Source organism: Ochotona curzoniae, unplaced genomic scaffold (genome assembly GCF_017591425.1).
Source record: "Ochotona curzoniae isolate NIBS_2020 unplaced genomic scaffold, NIBS_Ocur_1.0 scaffold_2453, whole genome shotgun sequence".
NCBI classification, from domain to species: Eukaryota; Metazoa; Chordata; class Mammalia; order Lagomorpha; family Ochotonidae; genus Ochotona; species Ochotona curzoniae.
The window spans coordinates 31,552,425-31,562,777 of record NW_024467094.1 but is presented as its reverse complement, the minus strand read 5'-3'; the positions used below and the strand labels follow the sequence as shown (position 1 = coordinate 31,562,777).

At 44.3% G+C, this 10,353-nt stretch overlaps 1 protein-coding gene across 1 annotated transcript; it reads left to right on the top strand.

Annotated features, from left to right (window-relative positions):
* The first annotated feature begins 1,052 nt into the window (after nucleotides 1-1,052).
* On the top strand, nucleotides 1,053-9,998 carry KRT20 (keratin 20). Its single transcript, XM_041001347.1, is given in 7 exon segments — nucleotides 1,053-1,463; nucleotides 3,500-3,582; nucleotides 5,370-5,526; nucleotides 5,839-6,000; nucleotides 6,197-6,322; nucleotides 7,251-7,471; nucleotides 9,588-9,998. Coding segments are annotated over 7 exon segments (1,323 nt in total). The 3' UTR covers nucleotides 9,751-9,998.
* The last annotated feature ends 355 nt before the right edge of the window (nucleotides 9,999-10,353 follow it).

Below are 10,353 nucleotides of genomic sequence, written 5' to 3'. Positions count from 1 at the left end.
TATCTAGTCGTAAAAATTAGAATTGTCCTTTTAAAAAACCTCCAACTTGGGCCCGGTGCGGTGGCGCAAGTGGTTAAAGGTCCTCACCTTGCATGCCCGGGATCCCATATGGGCGCCGGTTCTAATCCTGGCAGCCCCACTTCCCTTCCAGCTCCCTGCCTGTGGCCTCGGAAAGCAGTCGAGGACGGCCCAAAGCTTTGGGACCCTGCACCCGCGTGGGAGACCCAGAAGAGGCTCCTGGCTTCGGATCGGCATAGTATCGACCGTTGCGCTCACTTGGGGAGTGAATCATCGGACGGAAGTTCTTCCTCTCTGTCTCTCCTCTCTGTATATCCGCCTTTCCAATGCAAAAATAATAAAAATAAATCTTTAAAACAAAATAAAAAAATAAAAAACCTCCAACTGATCTGCCACTCGTCAAATTTGTTGTAATTCACTTTCCCAAACCAATCTCCAAGTGTCTACGCCTTTCACTCCTGTCACTGTATCGGCTGTATGCTGCTTAAAGGCCTCTTAGACATAAACCAAGGATAAACCAAAAGCCAGAAGAGGCCCTGAAGAGTCACATGTTTTCAACACAAACAAGGGACTCTCCTCTATGACCAGTGTGACTTGCCATTATGTCCCGACATCTGTCTTCCCAGATAAATTATGTATGAGGACTGTAAATGTTCTTTATGTGTGTCCTGAGCCAAGGAAAATCTGCCGAGACAGGTGCAAGGATTAAAAGAATACACCTTCCTGCTGCCTTCTGTTATCTGTGTTTGAAAAAAAAAAAAGTGGTCATCCTGGAGAAATGCCTTGATGAAATGCTTCCAGTGATCATTTCTGGGAGAGAATAAGCATATAAAGGAGGGAAGGGGAAAAAGGCACACACACACACACACACACACACACACACACAGGGCAAGGTGGACTGTGTCATTGCTGAGGCGATAAGTCAGCAGAGGTGGAGTCTGGTCTAACTGCATAAAAGGTCAGCTCAGCACCTGCTGGGAGACAGACTGCGCCAGCCATCCTAAAGCTACAGGTGCCTTCTCCTAGCCTCCCCAATGGATTTCAGCCGCAGAAGTGTCCATAGAAGCCTGAGTTCCTCTTCACAAGGCCCTGCGCTCATCATGAGCAGCTCCATTTATAGGCAGGGGGGCCAGCAGCGCCTTGGGGCTGCACCTAGCGTTTACGGGGGTGCTGGAGGCTATGGCACCCGGATCTCAACTGCCAGTTCTGCGGTGAGCTATGGAAACAGTCTTGGCGGTGGCAGTGATCTGTACCCTGGCAGCGAGAAAATGGCCATGCAGAACCTAAATGACCGCCTGGCCAGCTACCTAGATAAAGTGCGTTCCCTGGAGCAGTCCAACACCAAACTCGAAGCCCTGATCAAGCAGTGGTACGAAGCCAATGCACCCAGTGGCATCCGGGACTTCAGTGCCTACTACCAGCAAATCGAAGAGCTGCAGAACCAGGTGAGGTCCATGCTTTCCCCTCCCCTGGTCAAACTAACCTGATAGAGCAGATACGGCTCAGACGCTGTGGCTCAAAGTGCTCAAGTGCTTGGTGCTCGAGGATGACTATAAATCATACTGGTAAGGTTTTTTTTTTTTTAAAGATCCAATTACATACAAAATATGACTACACTTCCGGTGTGATACTGTCTATTTTTGCTGCAGTTTACTGCATCAGCTACAGGGACAGTTCCTTTTTCTTCTTCCTGGAAAGAGCTGTTTTTATGTGATAATGAATTTTGCTGAGTTTCTCCCCTAGTCTTCATCAAGGTTTGACACTCTAGTCAACTCAGAGCTTTGTCCTTCACTGATGCAATATAAGCGTTTAAATAGTTTCTTGGATTTAAAGAATAGATCGATTCAAGAGTAGAAACGGGCAAGAGGTACAGGCCTAAACAGTCTTTACATTCCTAACATGCTCTGTGTAATAATCTGATCATCATCACCAAGCAATTGAGAAACTATTTATCTGCTAATAATCTACTGCCCGCAATTCAAATTTATTGCAATCCTACCATAACTGGATGCCACGTCACCCAAGAGGAAGCTGTTTTATCAGGGGCATGAAGTGCATGAAATAAAGGCAGGAGACTTTCGTCCCCAGCTGGCGATTTCAGATATGATAACGAGCACGGGCTTTACTTTCATGCTCTTGTTTCATCAAGAAAGGTTTCCCTTTCGTTTTCATGTGTAGTTGAGGGTTCTAACTCCAGGGCAAAGGTTACTTCCTCGCCAGAGAGTCTCCTGCTCTTGGGTGGTGATAAGGAGCAACGAGATCTGACGCAGATTCTACCAAGTCCAGGATGGGCAGGCACACCAAGTCACTCTGTCACTTTCCCGACAACAGTTCGCCCTTCTTGAACTCTCAAAAATTGTTCAAAAGCAGCCGGTCCTTCTCTCATACCTCGCTATGAATCACAGCATAGAATCTGCCCTGGGTCACCGCAAAGGTTATCAGCTGCCTTGGTGGCAGACCCAGCGTGGGAAGGCAGCCCTTTGCAGGACCGGCTCCACTAAGACTGTAGCTGTCACTGTACCATCTTGTACAGATGGGCTTCTGATCCATGTGTGACTTGGGAGAACTCCTCCATTCCTTAGCCCTTCCTAAGACCCAGAGGCAGGACAGGTGTTTGGCCTAGTGGTTAGGATACCCATTTCCCATATTGAAGGACTTAAACTTGATTTGAGCTCTACCTCCTAACTCCCCCTTCCTCTTAGTGCAAACCTAGGAGCATCAGATGATGGTTGAAGTCATCAGGTTACTGTCCCCTACGTGGGTCACCTGTCTGAGTTTTGGGCTCCCAGCACCAACTTCAGCCTCAGCCATCACAGGCATATGGAGAGATTATATGTGCTACTCTCTCCTTCTCCAGTGAACAAATTTTTCAAAGTTGGTTTGAATCCAGAGCTTCCCTACCCTCCTATTCCAAGCGCCTCATCACACAACAATGTCCATTCATTCATTGAGTCAAAACTTAGTTAACACTAGCCAGGTGCTGGGTAATGGGGAATTTGATGTTGAACAAAATGTGGCTTGGGAGGGAAAAAAAATAATGCATGGATAAAGCAACTAAGCAGCAGATTAAACACTGGCAAGAAGGGCTGGGGAGGACAACCAGAACACTGGCAGACCCCTTGATGCCACTTGGCCCAAGCTGAGACTCAGAGCGGGAGTGGGAGTTCACAGGGGAGAGGGGCTAACAGGAAGGTGAAAAACGGGAGCCACGTCACAGGCAAAGCGCTGGTAAGGGCAGGTGACTGCAGAGACATAAACTCTCCCTTTGTAAAATCGCAAGAAAGGGGCTTGAGTTGCATTTTAGGATTCTCTTATGTTAAATATCCATGTTGTACTTCTTCCTGTTTTCACGTGAAATTCTTGACCCTAACATTATTTTCAATACATTATGATGGTAGTTGTATCTGAGGATAAATTTAAACATTTTTTTTAAAAAATCCTATCCAGTTGAAAATGTCATCCTTGCTTACATATTTTCCAGATTAAGAATGCGCAATTGGAAAACGCCCGGTGTACCCTGCAAATTGACAATGTCAAACTGGCCGCTGAGGACTTTAGACTGAAGTAGGTTCTCCAAGATCATGGTCTTTTCTGAAAAGCAATCCCTTCCAGGAGTGCTTCATGACACTAATACTCTCAGAATCCTAGAGTTGAAATGATGCTGCAAGCTATCTAATCTAATCCAGTGCTCAGGCATGGCCTCCCCCTACAGCACGTACCCGACCACTGCCAGGAACTGCTCATTTTCTCCTTTGCTTGCTCCTTCTGCTGAAACATTTGTTCTTATCTGCCTTTCCCCCCACTGAACCTAAATCTGCCCTTTGGAGTAATGACAAAGCGATTACAACTCCCCCTTCTGTGTCTGAACTTTCTGTTATCTCCACATCCACCTTGGTGATTTCCAAGTGTTTCCGTGCATTTGGCCCGAGTTCCAAGGGTGACTACTGACGCTGTCTAGTTTTGCAGTGTTTTACAACATGAGCTGACCAATCAAAGAAGCAATCTAGGATCATGTACTCCAAATCACATTCCCTTTCTCTATGGCCCCCACGTCATGGGTGATCAGAGCTGCTCCTCGTTTCCTGATTCCACGCTGTAACTTCATCATCCTGCTCTTGTACAAAGCAGTGACCCCAGAGTCCTCCTTTAATGCCATGAGGGATTTCAAGAGAAGAAAATGAGGAAATAGATAGGACCATTAAAACAGGCAAAGTTCACTTCATTCCAATTTTACTCAGTATCTGAATGCCTCCTCATGTCACCTTTTCTCTATAGTTTATGGTTTTATCTTATTTTATTGTTAAATTTATTTGAAAGGCAGAGTTGGCCAGGAGCTGGATCAGAAGTGGAACAGCTGGGGCTCAACCTACGCTCACATGAGAGTCTTGCTCTGCAGGCAATGACTTAATCTACTACGCCACAGCTTGCTGCTTTTAAAAATTACTGCACTGGAGCTCCTGGTTCCTGGCTTCGGATTGGCCCAGCTCTGGCTGCTGTGACCATTTGGAGAATGAAACAGTATATGGCAAGATCTATCTACCTATCTATCTATCTATCTATCTATTTATCTATCTATTTCCCTCTTTCTGTAACTCTGCCTTTCAAATTAATATTTTTTAAAGCTTTATTTATTTTTATTTGAAAGGCAGATTTTACAGAGACAGAAAGAGAGACAAAAAGAGGTCTTCCATCCGCTGGTTCACTCTCCAAGTAACCACAATGGCCAAAGCTGGGCCAATCCGAAGCCAGGAGCCAGGAGCTTCTTCCAGGTCTCCCACCCGGGTCCAGGGTCCCAAGGACCCAGGCCATTCTCTGCCACTTTCCTAGGCCATAAGCTAGAGGGGAAGTGGAGTAGCCAGGAGAGAAGCCAATACATTTATCAGATGCTGGTGCTACAGAGCAGAGAATTAGCATGCTGTGCCACTGCACCAACCCCTAAATATATTTCTTTTAAAAGATGGCTTTTTTATAAGCTTGTGGAAGAAGTCCATTTAAGATCATTTTCCTTGGATCCATCTATTTACAAAAGTGCTCAAAACAAATTGATCTAGTACATTTATTAGGTGAAGTTAACCATTATTTCACATCAGTAACAGAAACCATTGCAGTAACAGACAGAAAGTAAAACTACTATTTCAATTTCTTTTAAAATCTATTCTAGAATTGAGAAATTTATAAAGTCACATCACATCAAAGTTTTGACCAATTACTCCAAATCAGAGATTATGTGGTGGAGCAAATTATCTGTGCATTTCAGGAGGGAAATTACACAATTATACCATGTAAAAACCCGTCTTATTAGCTTAGATTTCTGAGAGATTCAGCTATTTCTACACATCATTGATTCACAGGTTTGAGACCGAGAGGGGGCTATGCCTAACAGTGGAGGCCGACCTTCAAGGTTTGCGTAAGATTCTTGGTGAACTAGCCCTACAGAGAACTGACTTGGAGATTCAAATTGAAGAACTGAATAAAGAGCTGGATCTCCTCAAGAGAGAACACGAGGAGGTGAGACAAAATGCAGAGGCAGCACTGGGACTGACAGAGGAGGAAGAGGGAAGAGTGCTGGTGGTGCTGGTGGGGGCAGTGATGGGGAAAACGACACACAGCCATGCCAGCTCGTCCTTCATTTCAGAAGGTTGTTACACATTAAGTGACTTGGAGCAATAGCCCTTCATAAGTTACTGCTTCCTTAAAAAAAAAAAAAAAACACTCATTAACAGTGAAAGAAATTACAAGATATCTTATGGCTTTTCTGTTCAGCCTTTTTTTTTGAGGATGTGTTTCAGACTAAACCTCTCAGGATTTTGACTCTTGTAGGAAGTCAATGTCCTACGCCGGCAACTAGGCAACACTGTGAATGTGGAGGTGGATGCGGCTCCGGGCCTAAACCTCGGGGAAATCATGAGTGAAATGAGACAGAAATACGAAGTCCTGGCCCAGAAGAACCTTCAAGAGGCCAAGGAACAGTTTGAGCGACAGGTACAGCAAAATTCTAAAGTGTGTGCCAGGGTGTGCAAGCTGTCCTCTAAGACACAACTCATTTTCTTCCATGCCTCCTCCTTCTTCCTTTCTTTCCTTTCCTTCGCTAATTCATTCCTTCTGCCTTTCTTCCTTTCCCTCCTTCTCTCCTTATTCATGTAGTTGTTTGTTTTTGTTTTTTCTTGCTGGACTTCAGACGGAAACTCTGCAGCAGCAAGTCACGGTGGATACTCAGGAGTTGAAAGGAATCGAGGCCCAAGTGACGGAGCTGAAGCGCACCCAGCAGATCCTGGAGATAGAACTCCAATCCCAACTCGGCATGGTAAAGCACAGCCCCAGAGCCCATCTCCCAAACCACCGAGTGCCATCCAGGTACCTGGGTTAGGGACTCTGGAAACACAAAGACCTTAAAGAGAAGACACTGCCCCCTCCGCCCCTTGCAGAGCCAGTAGGAAAACAGGCTGAACAACGCACTATAATTAAAAGGCAGAAAGCAACCCAGAAGAAGAAAAGTTCCCAAAAATTTTCACAGGGAAGGTGACAATAAATTAGATCTTAAAATTTGAGATGAATTTTTAAGCTGGCAGTTAAAAGTAGAGAGACATTGCAGGCTATGTAGTTCAGCCAGCTCATGATTCTTGATGCTGTGAGAACCAGCAACCCTCAAATCACAACAGTAAGAGCAGCACTGTAGCCATAAGAGGTCCCTGGCAGCTCGTCCATGACCTTCACTCCTCAGGGCAACAGTAAAGGAGTACACCCCTTCCGGGGCATGATGGGATTGCAGGAGAAAGAAAAGGGGCAAGGAGCAAGACATGCCAGACTGACAGCTTCTCCTCCCAACAAAGATTGGTCAGTTTCACCTGCATTTCCTCAACCAAAGCAGTTTCAGGAAGAAGCCTGGTGTCCATGGGTTGAAGAAGTCTAATGACATAGCCAAGCCTGAGGAAAGGGGTGGGAAGTCTGACCTCTTGAGAAAATGGAGAAGCAACCCTTGAAAACAACAATACGGCGTACTGCCCTGAGACAACATGGGGGCTGAGCTGGAAACGGAGAAAAAGCCAAGAGCTAGTGATCCTAGCTGGGAAGCTAAGGTTGCCGAGATAGAGCAGGAAGTAGAACTAGAAGTGCACAAGAGTCGCATAGGTCCCAGCTGCAGAAATGCTTCGTACAAGAAGTTAAAATCAAGCCACTTCTTAACATCAAATCCTCAACTAAGCCCCTCTTCCCCCTTTTTCTTGTGCCCACAGAAAGAATCTTTGGAGCGCACCCTGGAAGAGACCAAAGCTCGTTACAGTAACCAGTTGGCCACTCTCCAGGGCATGCTGAGCTCTCTGGAGGCCCAACTGATGCAGGTGCGGAGTGACACAGAACGCCAGAACAATGAGTACAACGCCCTTCTGGACATAAAGACCCGGCTGGAGCAGGAAATTGCTACTTACCGCCGCCTTCTGGAAGGAGACGATGTAAAGTAAGGCTCAGTGGGTCAATGACTAAAGGCTCAGTGAATGGGTACATACTGTCCTATTTGAGTGTCCTTGTCATTCATGATCCTGTGCCAGTGTAATCCCTATCATAAAAGCAATTACACACACTTCCACCACTCACAAAAAAAAAGAGATATTCCGAAAAGAACCCACACATGCCCAAAATGCCAAATACAGCCTTTGTAGTTGAGGTCATGTGTTATGACTAAATTGGAAGATAGTCATCCAAGCAATACAGATTAGTATTAACTTGATTTTTATGATTAAGTGTAATTGAAAGCCAAGTTATTACTAAAAAAGGAGGGAAGAAAGGAAGGAAGGAAGGAAGGGGGGAGGGAGGGAGAGAGAGAGAAAGAAAGAAAGGAAGGAAGGAGGAAGGAAGGAAGGAAGAAAGAGAAAGAAAGAAAGAAAGAAAGAGAAAGAAAGAAAGAAAGAAAGAAAGAAAGAAAGAAAGAAAGAAAGAAAGAAAGAAAGAAAGAAAGAAAGAAAGAAAGAAAGAAAGAGAGACTCTAACCCAAAATTCACATGTTAAACAAGAAGCCACTGAGGTCTGTAGGAGGCAGCTGGAGAAACATCAGTGTTTCGGAAGAAGCTGTCTTGTCAAGATCACACCCAAAACATCAACAAGAGAAAATGAAATTGAACTTCCCATAGGAGTTTGCTATTTTAATTACAAAAAAAATCTAACATCTATCAACTGGGTTAATTTTGGAAGTTATTCATTTTCCAAGTTAAAACGACACTCAAGTTTTCGTTTCAGTGGGAGGGAGCAGTTATTTAACACAGCAGTTGAGACAGCACGAAGATTACCTATGTCACAACACGTTGGAATGCAGCGGTCTGAGTGCCAGCTCTGCTTCTGATTTCAGAAGCTTCCTGCTAACGTGTACCCAGCAGGTTGGAATATTTGGGTCCTGGGCAGACACCTGGGAGACCTCCATTGAATTCTGAGCTCCTGGCTTCAGCCTGGCCCAGCCTCAGCTATTGAGATATCTGGGAAATGAACCAAAGAATTGAAGCTTTCTTTGTCCCTATCTCTCTGTGTTTGTCTTTTAAATACACACACCAAAAAATAGATTTATTGAAAAAAAAAAGGTAAGACATTCAAGTTGAAACTAACACATTACCAAAAGGAAAGCACATAAAAACAGCATTCAGGCAAACATCACTCAGACTTTGCTTTGAAACACCAAATGGCAGTGTGTGTCAGCTGTTTGTCACACTAACCAAACCCCGTGAGAGGGGTGTCTTAAGAAGGAAGAGGACTTGGAAGTTCTCAGGCCAAGACCAAGTGGCCCCGTTGGCTTAGGCATCTGGGAAGGCTGGAGGATGACAAAGGGATGACTGTATTCAGATCCAGAAAGCCCAAAGAGGGACCACACATGTCACCTGCCCCTGTGGTCTCTCTCTCCATCATGATTCCAACACAGGCCATCATAGACAGCAACTCAATCCAATCCAATGATTTCCCACAGGCCCCACCTTTGCCCTAACTTATCAACAAAGTCACTCACCATTAACATAAGCCTTTGGGGTTTGAAAGCATGCATTCGTTTGAGGAAAGCAAATCTTGTTCAAACTATAACAAGCCATAACGCTTTTCTTTTTCTTTTTCTTTTTTTAAACAGCATAGTGGAAGAGAGAGGTAAGTGGCCCAAATGTTTACACATTTTCTGTATCACTGGAATCTCAAGTGGCTTTCCATGAACCATCCCTGGTGGAAAATATAAAATGGTCAGCTCTCAAGGGAGCGGGTGGGACACTAGGGATTCTGAAAGTCCCACAGACAGTGTTACAATTCTGCGTGGGAATTTTGACACGCTCCCCTTTGCAGGGCAAGTCTATCGGCCTACATTATCGCTGTCCTGAGACTTCCTGAGATATTAAAAAAGGAAAAACAAAACAAAACCACCATGGGAATTTCTGCTTAATGCAAGACAGCATATTTCTGTGTAAGGGTAGAAAATCCCTAAGTGAAAGAAGAGAAGCACATTGGCTGCACATATTATAAAAGGGACTTAAGATGTTTTTTTATTAAAAAAAAAAAAAAAGAAATCCAATGTGTTTTAGAATGGGATAAGGACAAAAATAACAATTTAGAACTGCACATTATAAATCAGCAGTCATGTCCCTACATTAACACTTAATGCTTAATACGCATTCAGATGTAAAGAAAACCAGGAAGATTAAGACAGTCGTGGAAGAAGTCGTGGACGGCAAGGTCGTGTCAAGTGAAATCAGGGAGATAGAAGAACCCGTCTGAAGAGCTTGCAGAAGCAGAGCCTGCTGAGGTCTTAAAAGAAATATAGCTGTAATATTTTTCTCTTGACAATAAAATGGCCAGCCCAAAGCACTACTAATTCCTTATAATAATTAGAAAGAAGGAAATCTCTGTAATCAAATATAAATGTTTTACTCAGAGGATCTAAAAATTGCCTGCGAACATGAGATTCATTGAGCACTAGAATCTTTAAAATGTCGTTAGGGTCGTCTTAATCATGAAATGCATTCATTACAAGACACAACCTCTTCCCCCAATCAATATGCAGATAATAGTCCTGAAATTACAGCACATGGCAATTATATTAAATCTAACCTAGCCAAGGAATTGGTGCCAATGGGGAATAAATGTCTCTCTACTGCTTTTGTGCTTATAAACTGTAAGACCTCCCCATGGGAGCCCCTGGATTCAGGAGCTCAGCTCCTGGTCAGCCTCACAAAAGTTACAGCATCAGTACAATTCCGCAGCGTTCAAATCCTGTCTGCTTTCTGCCCCATTGTCTCAACTCCTTTTAAAACTCAATTTGGGGTACAACATGATAGCCTAGTGGCTAGATCCTCACCTTGCATGTGCCAGGATCCCATA